At 28.8% G+C, this 20,114-nt stretch overlaps 1 protein-coding gene across 1 annotated transcript in view; it reads right to left on the bottom strand.

The window, feature by feature from the left end:
• Window positions 1-1,987: 1,987 nt before the first annotated feature.
• Window positions 1,988-20,114, bottom strand: part of LOC113387536 (ATP-dependent helicase brm-like) — a 59,722-nt gene continuing 41,595 nt past the window's right edge. The window contains 15 exon segments of the mRNA XM_026624866.1: window positions 1,988-2,334; window positions 5,938-6,148; window positions 6,772-6,898; window positions 8,226-8,390; window positions 8,881-8,966; window positions 10,293-10,403; window positions 11,780-11,956; window positions 12,037-12,157; window positions 15,232-15,341; window positions 15,421-15,592; window positions 17,257-17,415; window positions 17,553-17,738; window positions 17,809-17,975; window positions 18,294-18,536; window positions 19,575-19,752. Coding sequence (XP_026480651.1) covers window positions 2,192-2,334; window positions 5,938-6,148; window positions 6,772-6,898; window positions 8,226-8,390; window positions 8,881-8,966; window positions 10,293-10,403; window positions 11,780-11,956; window positions 12,037-12,157; window positions 15,232-15,341; window positions 15,421-15,592; window positions 17,257-17,415; window positions 17,553-17,738; window positions 17,809-17,975; window positions 18,294-18,536; window positions 19,575-19,752 — 2,356 coding nt within the window. The 3' untranslated portion in view covers window positions 1,988-2,191.

Here is a 20,114-nt window from a genome sequence, read left to right as displayed (position 1 = left end):
AACGGCTCGGTAGATTTTCACCTAAAATTAATCAGTACCATTCCCAACTAATATCTTTCGAACAGTTTTTGATTTTTCAAAATCGGTTCGGTAGGATGAGCTTAAATGTGGACGAAAATTTAACACTTTTTTTCAACATTTAATTACAAGAAAACGGCTCGGTAGATTTTCACCAAAAATTAATCAGCATCATTCCCAAATGATATCTTTCGAACAATTTTTGATTTTTCAAAATCGGTTCGGTAGGATGAGCTTAAATGTGGACGAAAATTTAACACTTTTTTTCAACAGTTAATTACAAGAAAACGGCTCGGTAGATTTTCACCAAAAATTAATCAGCATCATTCCCAAATGATATCTTTCGAACAATTTTTGATTTTTCAAAATCGGTTCGGTAGGATGAGCTTAAATGTGGACGAAAAGTTCAACACTTTTTTTCAAATTACAAAGAAACGGCTTGGCAGATCGTTGCACAAAACTGACAAACGATAGTCCTCACCGAAATACATCAAATGGCTTTTAAATTTCTAAAATCGGTTTAGGCGTTTTTGAGAAAACGTCGATCAAAAGTCTAATTTTGACAAATGCCAAAAAGACAATACTGATTTTTGCAAACTTTGACGAATTTTTAAAGCTGAACCAGTTGTCGTAGGGCCGTAATATTTTAGTATGATCTAGAAGACTATGGTATCTATCGTCAAAAAAATAATCATAAAAATCGTCGAAATTTTTTTTTTAAAAACTTTATTACAAGAAAACGGCCCGGCCGATCTCTACCAAAAACTAATCAGCACGATTCCCAACCAATATCTTTCGAACGGTTTTTGAATTTTCAAAATCGATTCATAACTGCGGGCTAAAACGTGGACGAAAGAGTTTTCACTTCTCTGCTATTTACGAAGAAATGGTTTGGCTGATCGTCGCACAAAACTGACAAACAATAGTCCTCATCGAGATACATCGAATGGCTTTTAAATTTTTGAAATCGGCCCAGCCGTTTTTGAGAAAACGGCGATTTACGGCAAAAAATCTGTTGGTGCACACGCACACACACACACACACACACACACACATACTTTTTCCAAATTTGGTCTCATTCGATTCAGAATGGCTTGAAACGTCGAGAAAACATAAAATTAGCGAATCGGATTTTTTGATGAAAACATAAACTTTTCCTTCGGGAAGTTAAAAATGATCAATATATAACTCCACTTTCCAATTATATCAAAATTTTTGGTCACAGGAATTACCACTCTTCAGTGACTAATTTTATATAAAATCAGCCAAACTATTTTTGTAATAAACAGTTTAAATTATATAAATTAAATTTTCAAATATATTAAATTCAAAAATCAAAAAAACGCTTGAAAGATATTGGTGTAATGTAAATATTATTCATAACTGACCTTTAAAACTTATGAACAAGTAAAAAAAAATTGAGGAAGTAAAATATGAATTAATATTATTATTATACGTATATTGCAAGTTATGGTAATACTAAAGTCCGCATTTCAACTACGAATTATTCAAAATTTTCATATGCAAGTGTAAATAATAGGTTATACCAGGATTTAGTATAATTTATCTAGTTTTTACTGAAGTATATAAAACATAGCGGCTGGAGAATAATTTCCAAATTATTCAAAAAAGTGTTAGAAAATGTCCAAAATTTTCACATTGCTAAATACTCGTCTATTACCAGAAAAACGTTTCAAGATATTTAAATTTATTATATAGGTGTTAACAACAATTTTTCCTAACTTTTAAAATGTAAACTAGCTTATACTAGAGATTTATTCAAATAAAATGTATGTATAGGCTGCTATGTTATAAGTTTAAAGTAAAAAAATCAAAGATAATAAAGAAAGAATAATAGACAAAAATTAGCTAATATGCCTATAATATTTAAAGTGCTAAAACTAACATCAATTATTATCAATATCATATATTTTCCAATCATCAAATGTTTGTTTAGTACATTATTAAAAATAAAATCAATCAATTAGTATCATTAAATATCATCCTTCCATTAAAATAAATAGCCACAAAGGCTCGTTAAATTTAGTAAAATTCTGCATACTTGTCCATCTAACTTATAAAACCTACTACTATTAATCTATCCATTATTACTAACTCCCAAAAAATATACATACATATTTAATTAAAATCTTACTTAAAAATAATGTTACAATTAATCTACTTCATCATCATCGTCATCCGAGATGGCATACTTCTTTGAGATTTTCTTTTTGCGTCCTGGTGTCTTCTTGGTTTTGTTCAGCTTTAATTTCATTTTGACAGAAGAGTCGGCATCTGAGGCATTGTCATCATCATCTGGGGAAAAGATAGATTGAAATAAAAAAATAAAATGGTAATCTTATATTTAAAAATGTAGCTCTCAATCAAATGATTCGGTAAAACTCGAAAACGGCTAAACCGATTTGGCCAGTCATAGTCTTGAAAAATTCGTGCTAATCAGTAGGTTGTCGGAAAGGTGAGATATTATTTCAAAATCGCGTAGAAACTTTACATTTTTAATTTAAACATTTTTGTAGAGGCGTAATTTGAATAAAACAATGAACGGTGGCTAATACGTCAAATGTCAGATGATGTTCCATTACGTTTAATAGGATGTTTTACGTGAATATTATTTAATTATGATTAAATTGTGGTAAGTAGTTTTGTTTGTAGTTTTATTTATATACAAAAACGTTAGTAAAAGTTTTGACGTAAACAAATTGACGGCTTAAAATATATTTTAAAAATGTAAAGCGTTGTAATACAGTTATGAAATTATAGTATGTTATTTATTAATATGTGTACTGAATTATAAAAACATAAAATCAAATATGTTACTAACTAGGGTTTATACAAAAACCGACATTTCAGAAAACCGGTTTTCGATTTTTTATTTTACTAAAAACCGGTTTTAAAATTTTGCTCAAATATTCTGTAATTTATCCGCAAATTTAGTGTAATTTAGAGCAGTATTTGACTGAATTTATTTATTGTTCAATTTTATGGATAGCAAACAAAATTATTTTAATTTTAATTAGTAGAACTAAAAAATAATAGTTTATATGGATTAAATAACTTTGAAAATAATTATTCGTTATTCATGCATCATTTTCACATATAAGAATGCAAATATTTTTATGATAGTAAAAGGAAAGTTTTCGAACAAATAAAAATAATACATTTTTAAATAAAAAACATTCATTGAAATAAAAAAATAAAAAAATATTAGATACGTGTTGACTTGTTAATATCAATTATAGTTTTAAAAACAATTGCTAAACTCGCGTATTGTCTGTTCCGAGTAATCTTAATTAATTAATTTTAAACATTCTAATTGTTTTTTTGTTTAATAAAATATGATTTAAAAGAGTCCTTTATTGTTTACTCACAAAATTTTCTGAAATAGAAAATACTCTCATACTTGCGACCAAATTATTGTTTTTAAAGCCTGATATAATAATTTTAAGTTTTTTGTTCTTTAATTTGTAGCTTCTAGGGTTCAAAACTCTTTTTTTTGTTAGTTTGAGTAGAGGAAGTTACTTCTTCAAGAAGTCAAACTGATTTAAATTAATATATAAACTGGTATAAAAATCTCAATTAATATATACATTGGTCATAACACAAAACCATTCTGGGAACCATTGCAGACTGATAAGATTCCAAATGCTATTGAACCGATATGATTTCAAGAATCAGAACGCTTTCATCTATCTTTTATATTTGGCTTTAATTGTCATTTTCCATTTATAAAGTGAAAACCGACTTTTTTCACTAAAAAATCGGTTTTCGAATTCCATAATTTTCGCCAAAAAACCGGTTTTTAAAACCGGTTTTTGAAAACCGACAAACCCTATTTCTAACAGAAGAAACTAAAAAATTGCAATGTACACTTGCATACTCTATTTTTATTAGTTGCGAATCGACGGTTGGATATGATATGAGAAGTACTTTTGAAAAATGTTTTAAAAATATACAATATTATACCAGAGCTATGAAATTTTAGTATGTTATTTCCCAATATATGTACTCAATTATAAAAATATAAAATCACATATGTTTCTAACAAAAAAAGCTATAAATGTGCAATTTCGCAAACAAATGCACTCTTGCAATAGTTGCAAGTCCACGGTTTGATGAGTATTTTGAAAAATATTTAAAAATATAAAACGTTATACTAGAGTCACAAAATTTTAGTATGTTATTTCTTAATATGTGTACTAAATTATAAAAATATAAAATCACACATGTTTCTTACAAAAACAGCTATAAATTTGCAATTCAGTAAAATCATGTAATAGGGCTGCAAGTGTTACTACAAACTCAACAATATCAACTTTTTTGAAATGTTAAAATGAAAATGCACTTTTTGGCGTTGTAGCATTTTTTTTTGCAAATCATATTTTTCTGAAACACGGTGCTCTGAAAGATCTCAATTTTAAAATTACATACTCATTGGTATTTATAAAACATTTTCTAAGCTATATTATTTTTTATTTATGATGTAATTTAAATTCAGAACCTAAATTTGGTATCAATCAAAGGAACATTTTGTCGAATAACATTTTCCCAGTTATCATTTCCCAGAATTTATCGAAGAATAGATAGTAATATATGAAGGTCGGGGGTTAAAAGCGTCCACCACCAATGTGTCAAAAACCAGTAAAGTTAAGCACATTTTAACAACATTATTTGAAAGTAGGGGGAAAAAGATGTATAACCAGCTATAACCTTGATTCATATGACTTTGCTATCGGGAGATAAACGGTAATCTTTGAAAATCCATAATAAAAGTTTTTTTCCGTTGGTAGTTTTTTAGCATTAATTAAAAATGTAATTATTTTGTAAAATACCTTTAAAATTTAAATAAGACATTAAACCTGTTTTATATTAGGTTGTCAAATATCTCCCTTCCGCCTTTTTGTATTATAAACCAATAGCAAAAAAGCGGAAGGGAGATATTTGACAACCTAATAATAATAACTCATTGTGTAGAGCATTAAAACAACACATCCTTACGGGGCGATACATGTAATCGCCTTAATTTTTACCATTTTTTGAGGACTTTTTAAACTGGGAAGGAATGATTGAATCTTTTTGAACTTTTTTAGGGTTATTTATTATATATTAAAATACACAAAAAAAAATTTTTTTTTATTTTTTTCTTTTTAAATGGCTGCCGTAAAAATAAATCTGCCAAGACCCTCTCGGGAAACGCCATCAATTTGCGGGCGTTCTCACTTTTCGTACGGTGATCTGAATTTAAAAAAATTAGTTTGTACGTGTTCATAAAACATATATCTTCTAGTTAAACCAAAAAAAAATTAAAAAAGTCACAAAATCGTAAATTGGCACACCTTAGAAAAAAAAAGTTCGATTTTTCACCTTTTTTTCAATGGTTTTTTTGGTAAAAGGGTTAATTTTTGAAACATTTTTTGGAATGTTTGAGGTTTAACTAGAAGCTATTACTGTAAAGTAGATGTGTGCAAAATTTCATTGGAATCGGTTGAGAACTTTTTGAGTTATCCCGCCCGCAAGTTTCAAAAATGTCGTTTTGAGAAAAACGCGTTTAAAGTTTTGACACATAGAACAGATAAGAGTTGAGGCGTGGCACTTAAATGAGTTTTTATTGTATAAATAATGATAATTTTGTTTTGAATATTTACAGGCATATTTTTGAGATGTTATTGTAACGATTTATGAAAAAAAAAAAAATCGATTTTTTTTTTCTTGTTACATGTATCGCCCCCCTTAAAGTATTAATATTTTTGATTCTCTAGAAATTATTTAGAATATACCCTACTTAGCAAAACAACGTTTGCCGGGTCAGCTAGTAAAATATAATTATTTAGTTGTGCTTATTATATTTTTAATAAGTGTCATGATCGTGTATAAGTTAACTTTTATTACTATTACCCTTACCTTCATTTTCACTATCGGGTGTAGCAACTCTGGAAGTTGAAGCGCTTCCACTATTGCTCTGATCTTGGTTCTCAAACTTCTGTCGAGCGTTAGCAAACACAGCTTGTAGCACCACACTGTCTTTATGAATCAACGAGTCCTCCTCATTGTAGATTTGGGCATTTTGGCAAAGCTGTGTGAAATCTTTCTCCAAGTCGTTGAAATCTGCATACTATTGGTGGGAAATAGATGTAATTATTTATGTGAAATGAATAAATTGGAAGGTATATAGTAGAAACTGGATATAATGGCAGCATTTGTAATATAACATTATATCCAAATTCTAAAATAAATGATATGTTATAATGCAAAACGATTAAGCATGGAGTTCTTGAAGAGCTATGAAGATTATGAGGCCAAAAATATAAATGATAGTCTATAATCATATGAGTATTATGAGTCACAAATAAAACCTAACCTCCAAAAGTTGAAAATTTAAATTATGATAAAATTCTTATTTGTGCTTTTTGGAGGTTAGGTTTTATGTTTGAAACGCCTGAACGCACAGCAAATACATAGCATTTATACATAACATTTATATTTTATTCAAGAAATTAACCCCTACATGTTGATGAAAATATAATAATGTGTCGATAGTCAAAATGGTTTTGTTTGTGCATTTCAATGAAAGTTAAATGTACCCAAATGAATCCATTATCATTATCATTTTCCATGTTACCTCAATCAAGTTTCAATCTACCTAACTCGCTCCTCGACTGATTCGTCAGCATTATAGATTTAAAACAGTAAATTACAGATGAGGATGAATAATGAATGATGTAACTACTAAATCACCTTAACCTCTTCAATTCGTTGCATAATCTTTTTGATGTCCATTGGCTTACGAATTATTTCATAGTAGTGTGGCAGCTCCTTGCGGGACGGTAGTTTCATGAAGGGTTCACTCAGAATTCTTCCCGAACTGGGGTAAAAGACACAGGAGAAATAATAATAAAAATAAACTTGGAAATATTAGGTATGTATTTATACATGTACAGTAGAATCCGATTAGTATGACGCCGGATATATTGACAACCGCTTATTATGACGTAATCGCACTAGGAAGTTTGGTTTCCATATAAAATTCCTTAAAAAACAGCTGTCTAGTCGCATATATTGACATCGCTTACATTGACATGTCGTTTATAATGACCCATTTTTGCAAAAAATTATGTCCTATTATAATGACCGACATGATTTTACATGATGTGGCCAAGTCTACGAAAGCAATTGCTATGTCTTTTGTGCACAATAGCACCAGGGACTGTTTTTACAATAAAATTATGTAAAGAAATCAATAAAAAATTACTGATTACTTACATTAAAACATCACATTTGTATGTTTATGGGTAGGGTAGACCAATTATTAATAGTCCACCACGGATATCTCGTAAACAAATAAAATTAATTTTTTTTAAAAAAAATATTTGATAGTAGAGGGCAAAAAATGTAAAAATGTATAACCAGTCATCACCATCATTCTTATGACTTTGCTAGCAGAAAATAAGCAGCAATGAGTGGGATAAAAAGGACCAGCTGAACTTTTACTTTGGCAAACAAGTAAGCAATAAAATAGTATAAAGTTTTAAAAAGAGCAATTTTACAAGAGATTAATTAAATAAATTGTTATTTCGGCTCTTCTGATGAATATTTCTGATCAATAGCAGATCAATGTAATACACTGTGTTATCTTTGTAACAAATGTACTCACAGAATTAATATTTTGCATTCGTACAATAATGTAGCGTAAAATCCCTTTAAAATTTAATAGAAGAAATTGCATCTGTTCGCCCCCTGGTTGTTCCACTTTATCCAGTATGTGAAGTAAAATGGGTCAGATACCAAATGTTTAAAAAATAGTAAACAATATAATATTTATATAATTAGGAATTATGTACGTATGTATGTAAGTTTTTCTGAACATAGTTTGATAGATGCTTCTTTGATGTATCTTATGTGTTGTTCATTGGGTTTAGACAGTATAATTACCGTAAGTCAAATTGGACCGTTGTGCCCCCGCCCTACCCTATGTCAATTTTATTTTATATTAAATTTTAATGTGTCATTTTTATTTTTAATTAAAATGTATGTATAGGCTTTTCTTTTAAATTACTGAAACATGTAACATATTTACATATTAAATTTTCTTCAGTACGCTTTTAATGACGACCGGTTAGTATGACGAAATTTCGGCGTCCCTTCGATGTCATACTAAGCGGATTCTACTGTATATATATATAATTATTTACCCGTCTGTGTATTTGATGACAGTGTTCATGGTCTTTTTCATCTGTTTCCTCAAAACTTGGTCTGCTGATTTTCCAGAATTGCTACTCGATCCTGATGGCTGGGGACCTCGTTTGCGTTTGGCGGGAGCTGGTGATTCGCCTTCCGAATCATCATTTCTTCTGTTTCTTGAAGATAAAAAATTTTGGTTCATAAAGCACAAAACACACAAATTACAATTAATTGCTTAGATCTATATACCGATTCTGCCGCATAACAGTAAAATGTTATGGCAAGGCGATGTTATGAAAAACTTTCCATACTAAATATTGACAAAAGCCATGTCAAGCTATGCAGTCAGGCGATTTTCTCAAGTTGTCAGATAGAAAATCTAACCTAGAAACCGCACAGACGTCATAAAAACGATCTTAGATAACGGGGTCTTTCTGACTCAGCTTCATAACATACAAGGAGTGACGTTGCAGGTAATGTGTAAAACGCCTGAATGCACAGCAAAGACATAAAACTTGGACATTGACAGTATTCAGTATGATTCAGTAGCGTAATGTATGCAAGTTGGAGCGTAATATGGCCTTGCCATAACATTTTTCTGTTATACGGCAGAATCGGTCCCCTATTCTAGTAAATACTAAATTTGTAAAAGTATCAAAAACTTACTTTCGTTTGCGTCCTTTCTTCTTCTTCAGATCCTTTTCTTCCTCCTCCTCTTCCTCTTCTTCATATTCTGCTCCATCATCGATGGCCTAAAAAACAATCGAATTTTCTTACTAATATTAACTTCCCGTAGGGTAAATTATAGTAATGGACCAAAAATCAAAAATGAAAAATTGTGCATATCTTCACATTTCAAAGGTTTCTGAACATTTTGGCATTTCTCAGAAAAAATGTGCGTGTGTGCGGATACAAATTTTTTAACCAGACAGATCAACCGATTTGAATGTTTAAAAAAATATTCAAGTCCTATTGATAGGGAGATGTGCTTGTATGCAACAAAACTTAAAATTTTTAAAATAAATACTGTTAAAGAATGAATCCATTTTTTTTAAATCAAAATTACTGACTTTTATTTATTTTTTGCTTTAAATCTTTTTATAATACTTTGTTCGTTCAATTCTTTATATAAATAGCAAAAGCATAAGTGTTAATTAAAAAAGCATCAGTCAAAAAGTTTTCATAATTTTTTTTTTTTTTTTTTTCAAAATTATTAATGTACTAGCAAACCCGACGAACTCCGTTTCGCCACCAGATGGTTTCGTGAGAAAGATGAAGAAATTTTTTGTTTATTTTATATTTGAAAAGAAAAAAATTGATTTTATTACACAACAGTAATGAATTTATTTCGATTACAAAAATGAAGTGTTTTTTAGTTGAACTTCTCTAAGTAAATGAAAGTGAAATCCGCCAATTATCCGTTTCATTGAAGTGCTCTTTGGTAAACCACATTTTTTGTTTTTTGGTCTGACGTTAACACAAACGAAGCGGATGGTTTTGCAACTCGTGAACAGGCAACGTATAACTGCCCATGTGAAAAACAATGATTTTCTAAATAATCTATTTGAAATTTATCCCGCAAACACTAAGAATCAATGGTGAAATTCAGCACATAATTATTCTTTGCGGCAAGAATTGCTAGTTGACTTAACTAAGCATAATTCTGATAATTCTCACTAATGTCATTACTCGAATTTTTAATTACGGTGCATGAAGTTCCAGCAATTTGCATTAAGGCACTATGCCATGCACAACTAATTTTCTTAGCTATAAACCTTGCGGAGCCCGAGACCTTTCCAACGAATGCAAAATTATCGAAATCGGTTCGTGCGTTCTGGAGTTATTTCGTCAGGAAGGAAAACCCGACTTATTTTTATATATATAAAAGATGAAGCTATTTTAAATCACCTTTAGAATTTTGTATTCAACAATTTTTTCATTCATATGAGCATATACTTTGTACATAACATTTGCAGAATTTTATTATCAAATTAGGGCGAAAATTACTATAGAATAACAATTTAATATTTAATAAATCAAATATTTTATCGCTAATATAGGTAAATTTGGAAACTCACCTTGAGCCACTCCTTTTCGGTCAAACTATCCGTGTAATCAACTTCTTTCCTTTGACGTGAACCTCTTCCAAGAATGCTATCTTCATTTTCATCATAGGTCCATCTTTCAACCTTTAGAATAAAATTGATAATTATATTAATTTGCAACAAATGATTTATTAAATGAAATGCAAAACATATTAATTAATTGTAATAAAGATGTTATAAATATAAATAATAAAATTATTAATAAAATAAAATATTAAATTAAAATTAGAATTCAAAAATTAAAAACAAATATAAAAAAAATTGAATTTTAATTATAAATAATAAAAATATAAGTATTAATGATGAAAAACAAATAAATTTAAAAATAAAATTAGATTAGGAATAAAAACTAACTAGCTGTAAGTGGAATTCTGTCTTAAGGCAATTAAGGCATCGTGCCTTAAGGCAAATTGCTGGAACTTCCCGTACCAAAAATTATTATTTTTTAAAAAACGATTGACATTTTTAAAAAAAATTTACTTCGAAAAAATAAGATTTTTGAGAAACTATAAATTGGACAAAAAATTACTTTTTTTTTTTTTTAAAAAAAATTTTTTTTTTTAAATTTTAAATTTTTGTTTGAAAAAATAATGTTTTTTTTATTTTGGCATATCTTGGAAGATCTGAACTTTTTTTCATAGCAGCGTACTGCTTTAACTGCATAGAGACAAAATGTCAAAGCGCATAAGCGCCGCACCGCCGTCTAACGCGTAAACATTGATACGGAACCCATGGGAATGTAAACAAAATTTCTAATTATTGTTGAAATCTCTATAAAATATCTGATAATTTGATGTGCATATGTCTAATGTTCATTTTTGACCGCCAAATGGCTCACTTTTTTACTTTTTCCTCCATATCTCCAAAATCGTTGGACCTGCCTTTCCAAAATTTTGAACAGTTCTTCATCTTATTAATACAAGTAAAACGTTTTTTAAATTATTCAAATCGGACGCTCCGTTTTCTTAAAAACGGAGTTACCGTTTTTGGCACTTTTTGCCCCGTATCTTCGGAACGGCTAGAACTACCTCTGCCAAAAACTAATCAGCACGTCTCCTTATCAATACGAATCGAATGTTTTTTTTAATTATTCAAATCGGTTAATTCGTGTTCCCGAAATCGTCGACGAAAATTTGTATCCGCACATACATACACACATATACACACACACACACACATATCCATTTTTTCTAAGGTATGCCAAAATGTTCAGAAACCTTTGAAACGTAAAGATATATACAAATTTTCATTTTCGATTTTTTTGCGATTACTGTAACTTACCCTACGGGAAGTTAAAAAGGAATAAAAATAAATAAAGATAAATATTAAAGATAAAATTAGAATTAGGATTAAAAAATTAAAATCATAAATATAAATAATAAAAAAAAATAGAATTATATTGGATAATGCTTTTTGCATTGGGTATATTGTAAAACTTTTTTTTTAAGTTTGAAATTTACCTCATCGTCTTCCTTAACCAGCCACTCCGGCAACTCTGAAATTTCAATCAAACGACTCTTGCCACCTTTGTTTTCCTCTTTGCGTTTTTCATCCATCTTTTTAAAGATTTCCAATTCCTCTTCGGATCTTGAAATCATCAAGTTTATCATTTCATCATCCGGCACTTCATTTTCCTCCTATTCAAAAAAAAAAAAACAATACACATAAATAAAAATTTAATTGCACACTATAAATTGATTGTATAAAATTATGTTACCTCTTCATCAGCTTCGTCCTGATGCAAAATACTCTGCAAGAACTGTTGACGCTCTGATCCAGTTGATTTCTGATCGAACATACCGGCTTGGATGACTTTTTCGTCCATGTTCAACTTGTACCTGAAAAAGTAATAAATTCAAGTTTAAACTAGCTGTAAGTGGAATTCTGTCTTAAGGCAATTAAGGCATCGTGCCTTGAGGCAAATTGCTGCAACTTCCCGTACCAAAAATTATTATTTTTTTAAAAACGATTAACATTTTTGAAAAAATTTTACTTCGAAAAAATAAGATTTTTTAGAAATTTTAAATTGGACAAAAAATTACTTTTTTTGAAAATAAAATTTTTTTAAAAAAAAAAAATTTTAAACAATTTTTTTTATAAAAATTTTTTTTTGGAAAAAATGTTATCTTCATTTTGATATATTTTGGAAGATCTGAACTTTTTTTCAAAGCAATCGTACTGCTTTAACTGCATAGAGACAAAATATAAAGCGCGTAAGCGCCGCGTCGCTGTCTAACAGAAAAACAATGGTACGGAACCCATAGGAATGTAAACAAAACTTATACTTATTGTAAAAATCTCAATAAAATATCTGATAATTTGATATGCATATGTCTAATGTCTAATGATTATTGTTGACCGCCAAATGTTATTTTTTTTTAGTTTTTTTTACTAGATCTCCGAAACCGCTAGTCCTATCTTCATGAAAATTTGATCAAATCTTCATCTTGTTAATACAAGTAAAATGTTTTTTGAACTATACAAATCGAACGTTCCGTTCTCTTAAAAACTAAGTTACCGTTTTTGACCCTTTTTGCCCCATATCTTCGGAACGGCTAGAATGTTTTTTGAATTATTCAAATTGCTTTATCCGTGTTCCCGAAATCGTCGACGAAAATTTGTATCCGAACACACACACATGCACGCACACACACACATACACACACACATACATCAATTTTCTCCAAGGTATGCCAACATATTCAGAAACCTCTGAAACGTGAAGATATATAAAAATTTTCATTTTCGATTTTTTTGCGATTACTTACCCTATGGAAAGTTAATTATAAATAAATCAATTTATGATCTCCAGAACATTAACAATCGTCATTTCATTTCGAATCAAATTCCAAAAAAAAAAATAGTTGCCAAATTTACACAAAATTGAAAAAGTGCTCCCGCATAGTCACAGTCTAAACAAAAGCATTTGCAAATAATTCTGTGCGACATTTTCACTTATACTGTGCTCAGTTTGGCGGCATTTTCACATTTTTCAATAATTTTCACAAAATTGGAAAAGTGCTCCAGTACACAAACAGTCTAAACGCACTTGCGTAAACATTTCTACCAGAGTGGCGCTTAGACTGTGCTTAGCTTGGGTGATTTTTTAAATTTTTAGTCCAAAATTACAAAAAAAAATTTTTGAAAAAAAATTAGAAACAAAAAATTTTTTTTTACAAAATCAATTGTTTTGTTGAAAAAAGCAGAAAGTTCTTTGAATCATTTAAATCGGACGCTTAGTTCTCTCAAAAACAGCCATTTTTTTTAAATTTAGCTCTGTATCTCCGAAACCTCTGGGCCTACCTTTGCCAAAAACTAATCAGCACATCTCCCTATCAATAGGAATCGAATGTTTTTTAAACCATTCAAATCGGTTGATCCGTTCTCTCAAAAATTCGCTTTCTATTTTTTGCACTCTTTGCTCCATATCTCCGTAACGGCTGGACCTACCTTTGCCAAAAACTAATCAGCACATCTCCCTATCAATAGGAATCGAATGTTTTTTAAACCATTCAAATCGGTTGATCCGTGCGCCCGAAAACGTGGACGAAAAAACGCGGACATACAAAACACACACACACACACACACACACACACACACATCCATTTTTTCTGAGGTATGCCAAAATGTTCAGAAACCTTCAAAACGTCGAGAAATGTAAAAATTTTTGATTTCGATTTTTGGACGATTACTATAACTTACCCTACGGGAAGTTAACAATATAATCAACTAGTTGGTTTGGTATTTAGCCTTGAGTCAAGTTACATGAACTTCCCGATATGTGTAAATAATCGACTTAATCAAAAAAAAATGTGTAAATAATATACTTCATCAATCCTACTTTAAAAAAAACGATACTAATTTTAGCAAAGTTTGACGAATTTTTAAAATTAAACTACTTGTCGTAAGGCCGCAATATTACAGTAAGTTCTATAAGACCATGATGTATATCGCCAAAAAAAGTTCCATGAAAATCGGCTTAATTTTTTTTTTTTAACAGTTAATTACAAGAAAACGGCTCGGTAGATTTTCACCTAAAACTAATCAGTATCATTCCCAACTAATATCTTTCAAACAGTTTTTGATTTTTCAAAATCGGTTCGGTAGGATGAGCTTAAATGTGGACGAAAAGTTTAACACTTTTTTTCAAATTGCAAAGAAACGGCTTGGCAGATCGTCACACAAAACTGACAAACGATAGTTCTCACCGAAATACATCAAACGGCTTTTAAATTTCTAAAATCGGTTCAGGCGTTTTTGAGAAAACGTCGATCAAAGGTCTAATTTTGACAAATGCCAAAAAGACCATACTGATTTTTGCAAACTTTGACGAATTTTTAAAGCTGAACCAGTTGTCGTAGGGCCGTAATATTTTAGTACGATCTAGAAGACTATGGTATCTACCGTCAAAAAAATAATCATAAAAATCGTCGATTTTTTTTTTTTTTTAAACTTTATTACAAGAAAACGGCCCGGCCGATCTCTACCAAAAACTAATCAGCACGATTCCCAAACAATATCTTTCGAACGGTTTTTGAATTTTCAAAATCTATTCAGAATTGCGGGCTAAAACGTAGACGAAAAATTTTTCACTTTTCTGCGATTTATAAAGAAACGGCTTGGCCGATCGTCGCACAAAACTGACGAACAATAGTTCTCGTCGAGATACATCGAATGGCTTTTAAATTTTTGAAATCTGCCCAGCCGTTTTCGAGAAAACGTCGATTTACGGCAAAAAATCTGTTCACACACACACACACACACACACACACATACTTTTTCCAAATTTCGTCTCATTCGATTCAGAATGGCTTGAAACGTCGAGAAAACATAAAATTAGATAATCGGATTTTTTAATGAAAACAAACTTCTCCTTCAGGAAGTTAAAAAGCATATGTCTAATTATTTTACCTGGCTGCAGCTAAAATTCTCTCCTCGACAGAGTTGACTGTCATCAGACGTAAAACCCTCACTTCATTTCTTTGACCGATCCGATGGGCACGATCTTGAGCTTGCAAATCCTATAAAAAAATTATAAACAATCAGAAATAGTCGTATCATTATATAGTTATAAATAAATAATATTTATCTATATATTACCTGATGAGGATTCCAATCAGAGTCAAAGATGACAACGGTGTCAGCAGATTGTAAATTCAAACCGAGACCACCAGCACGAGTGGAGAGCAAGAACAAGAAGTATTCAGATTTGGGATCGTTGAATTTCTTTAAAAGGTCACCACGATCTTCTGCTTTCGTTGTACCATCCAATCTAAAAAGAAAAATAATCATAAGTAAAAATAAAAATTAATAATAATAATGATATATATATATATATATATATATATATATATATAATGTAAATAGAAAATGAATAAATAGAATTAGTATTAAAAACTATGAATTAAAATATAAATATAAATAGAAATAAATATAAATGTGGATATAAAAATCAATATAAACGAATATAAACATAAACAAAAATAAATATAGTAATTATGAATATAAATAAATATAAAATTATGATAAAAAATAAAATTAAAATTAAGATTAGCATTGACAAAGAAAAATTAGAAACATAAATTTAAATAATAAAAATGAAAACAAAATAAGAATTGAAAATTGAAACACAGATATACATAATAAATAAAATAAAAATTAAATTAGATATAGAACTAAAATTAAAAATGTAAACTTAAATGAATAAATAAATAAATAAATAAATGAATGAATATACATATATAAAAAAAAAATTAAATTAAAATTAGAATTAAAATTCAAATTAGAACTGGAACTAAAGCTAAAATTAAAATTAGAATTAAAAATATAAATGCAAAGATATATATATAAATATATATATAAATAATAAAAATATTAATAAAATAAAAAATAAAATTAGAATAGGAATTCAAAAACGAATATAAATAATGAAAAAAATTGAATTATAATTAAAAATATAAATGCAAAGATAAATTCATCTAATAAATATTAATAATAAAAAATAAATCAAATTAAATATAAAATTAGAATTAGAATTAAAAAATTAAAAACATAAATATAAATAGTAAAAAAATAGAATTATAATTAAAAATATAAATATAAATACAAGTATTAATAATAAAAAACTAATAAATTTAAAAATAAAATTAGAAATTAGAAAAACTAAAAAGAAATATAAACAATAAAAAATTAAATTATAAATAAATTAAATTAAAGATAAAATTAGAATTGGAATTCAAAAATCAAAAACAAATAAATAATAAAAAATAGAATAGAATTATAATTAAAAACTAAAAAAATATAAACAATAAAAAGAATAAATTAAATAAATAAAATTGAAGATTAGAATTAGAAAGATTAGAATTAGAATTCAAAAATTAAAAACATAAATAAAAATAATAAAAAAATAGAATTATAATTAAAAATATAAATATAAGTACTAATAAGAAAAATTTAAATACACAAAAAATTTTGAATTGGAAATAAAAGTATATATACAAATACATAACAGAAATAATATAAATATAAAAAAAAGTATTGTGAGAATTAGAATTAGAATTAAAATTAAAATTAGAATTACAATTTGAATTAGAAATAAAAATGAAAAACGCAAATATATAAGTAGAATTAGAATTAAAATTAAAAATTAAAAACAGATACAAAAAAAATGAAATTAAAAATTGATTTAGAATTAGATTTAGAATTCAAATTGGAATTAAAATTAAAAATTATTGATATAAATATACAAATATAAATATTAAATTAAAAAAAAAATGAAAATATTAATAAATATAAATTACTAATACTAATATAAATATAATAAAAATGTAAATACTAATATAAATATAAATAAATATATAAATATAAATATTAATATAAATAAATAAGATATAAATAATTTTTGAACATTCATAAAGATACTAATTAATATTTTACCTTAGATAATGAAACTGTCTCCACATCAAATAATCTTCGATAATGGTCATACATTGTGTCATTTGACAGAAAAGCAAAACTCTGTGTCCAGTCGACTTCAATTTTGGTAGAATTCTGTCGAGCAACTCAAATTTACCAGAAACTCTGTACAGATCAGGACTGAAACGAAAAATTTGATCAATATTGGAATAATTGGAACACATAAATATATATATATATATATATTTTATATATATATATATATTTTTATATATATATATATATATATAAATTTATTTATTTATTATTATTGTTACCCGTTTGTGATTCCAGTAGACCCCATATGATCAGCAAACTTCTCCTCGATATGTTGGAACATGAAAGGATGGTTACAAAGTTTACGCAACTGGACAATGGTATTCATCAGAGCCTTAGCTCCACCTTTGCCCTTATTTCCCTTCTCAGAACCATCAGTAAGCAGAACACCTTTACTCTGCATATGCCTGGATAAACAAAATACATGTTAAATAAATAGTAAATAAAATGTAGTTATAAAAATGGTATAAAGTTTACCTGTAAAGTACTTTTTGCAAACCGGACATTTCACACTTAATGATATATTCAACTTTATCAGGAAGCTGAGATTCGACTTCTTTTTTAAGTCTGCGAAGTAAGAATGGACGTAACACTTTGTGCAGACGCCTGATGATCAAAATAGTTTCTTCTTCGTTCAATTCCACCTATAAATAGCAAATAATATTACTAAATTGCAAATAACTACAATACTACTACATTTATACATTACTACACTACAATTTAATCATAAATAAATAGCATTCACGTAAAACATCCTATTAAACGTAATTGAACATCATCTGCCAAAAACGTTTGACTTTTGACGTATTAGCCGCCGTCCATTGTTTTATTCAAATTACGCTTCTACGAAAATTTTCAAATTAAGAATGTAAAATTTCTATCCAATTTTGAAATAATATCTCATCTATTTTATATTTATATTTATATAACCTTTCTATTATTATTATTATTATTATTATTACCTTTTCTCCTGTGGTAGCAAAGGGAGCATTGAACCATTGCTCGAATGTGGAGCAACTTTTGAAGATACTGGGCAACAAGAAGTTCAACAAAGCCCACAACTCGGGCAACTTATTCTGCAAAGGTGTTCCGGTCAACAGAAGTCGATGTGGTGCCAAGTAATGGGTGTTTAGGACTTGAGTCAATTTGCAGTGATGGTTCTTCATTCTGTGACCTTCGTCGATGATCATGTACTTCCAGGGTAACTGAAATAACAAGATACCGTAAGATCTATGGTAATTTTTAGATTTGATTTGTTTTTAACTTCCCGTAAGGCAAGTTATAGTAATCGCAAAAAAATCGAAAATGAAAATTTTTATATATCTTTACGTTTCAGAGGTTTCTGAACACTTTGGCATACCTTAGAAAAAATGGATGTATGTGTGTGTGTGTGTGTGTGTGTATGTATGTATGTGTGTATGTATGTATGTACGTGTGTGTATGTATGTGCGGATACAAATTTTCGTCAAAGATTTCGGGAACACGGATCAACCGATTTGAATAATTCAAAGAACATTCGATTCGTATTGATAAGGAGACGTGCTGATTAGTTTTTGGCGAAGGCAGGTCTAGCCGTTCCGAAGATACGGGGCAAAAAGTGCCGAAAACGGTAACTCAGTTTTTAAGAGAACGGAGCGTCCGATTTGAATAATTCAAAAAACATTTCACTTGTATTGACAAGATGAAGAATCGATAAAATTTTCATGAAGGTAGGTCTAGCGGTTTCGGAGATATGGAGGAAAAAGTAAAAAAAATGAGCCATTTGGCGGTCAAAAATGATCATTAGACATATGCACATCAAATTATCAGATATTTTATAGAGATTTTAACAATAAGTATACATTTTATCAACATTCTATGGGTTCCGTACCAATGCTTATGCGTTAGACAGCGACGCGGCGCTTACGCGCTTTATATTTTGTCCCTATGCAGTTAAAGCAGTACGATTGCTTTGAAAAAAAGTTCAGATCTTCCACAATATGTCAAAATAAAGAAAAAAAATTTTTTTTTTTAAAAAAAAAAAAAAAATTAAAAAAAAAATTTTTTCAAAAAAAAGTAATTTTTTGTCCAATTTATAGTTTCTCAAAAATCTTATTTTTTCAAAGTAATTTTTTTTTTTTCAAAAATGTTAATCGTTTTTAAAAAAATAATTTTTGGTACGGGAAGTTTCAGCAATTTGCCTTAAGGCACGATGCCTTAATTGCCTTAAGACAGAATTCCACTTACAGCTAGTTTTTTATTACCTTGGCTAGGACTCCTTTATCCTTGATAACGTATTCGTAGGTGGTGAGAAGGACATTGAATTTGGTGGCGCGCATCTGGCTCTGGATGGCGCGTCGACCGGCTGGACAGCCCTTGTAGGAGACCACGGCCACGCTGGGGGCCCATTTCTCGAATTCCAACAACCAATTCGAGAGAGTTCTGAAAAGATGATATAGATGATTGTATAAATTAAATTTTCATTGTGTGGTAAAATATTTATACGTATCAGAGAACTTTTGTATCAAGTTTCAGGAAGAAAAAAATGAATTATTTTGGTGGCATGAAACCAGCATTGATAATACGTAGACTATTGCATTTTAGTGAAGGCAGACTCAGCAATTTCAAATAATAATGGATTTAGATTGCAATATTTATTATATACATATATATATATATATATATATATTTAATCCAATAATTTTTCAGATTAAGTTTTAGATAATTTGATTTCCACAGATCTCGTAGAATAAGTTCTAGTGATTGCAAAATAAATGAAAATTTTTATATATCTTTACGTTTCA

Source organism: Ctenocephalides felis, unplaced genomic scaffold (assembly GCF_003426905.1).
Source record: "Ctenocephalides felis isolate EL2017-DRISC unplaced genomic scaffold, ASM342690v1 CF-g0.4_SCAFFOLD_03572, whole genome shotgun sequence".
Lineage (NCBI taxonomy): Eukaryota > Metazoa > Arthropoda > Insecta > Siphonaptera > Pulicidae > Ctenocephalides > Ctenocephalides felis.
Note: the sequence above shows the minus strand (reverse complement) of the source record. Positions and strands in the feature narration are given on the sequence as shown.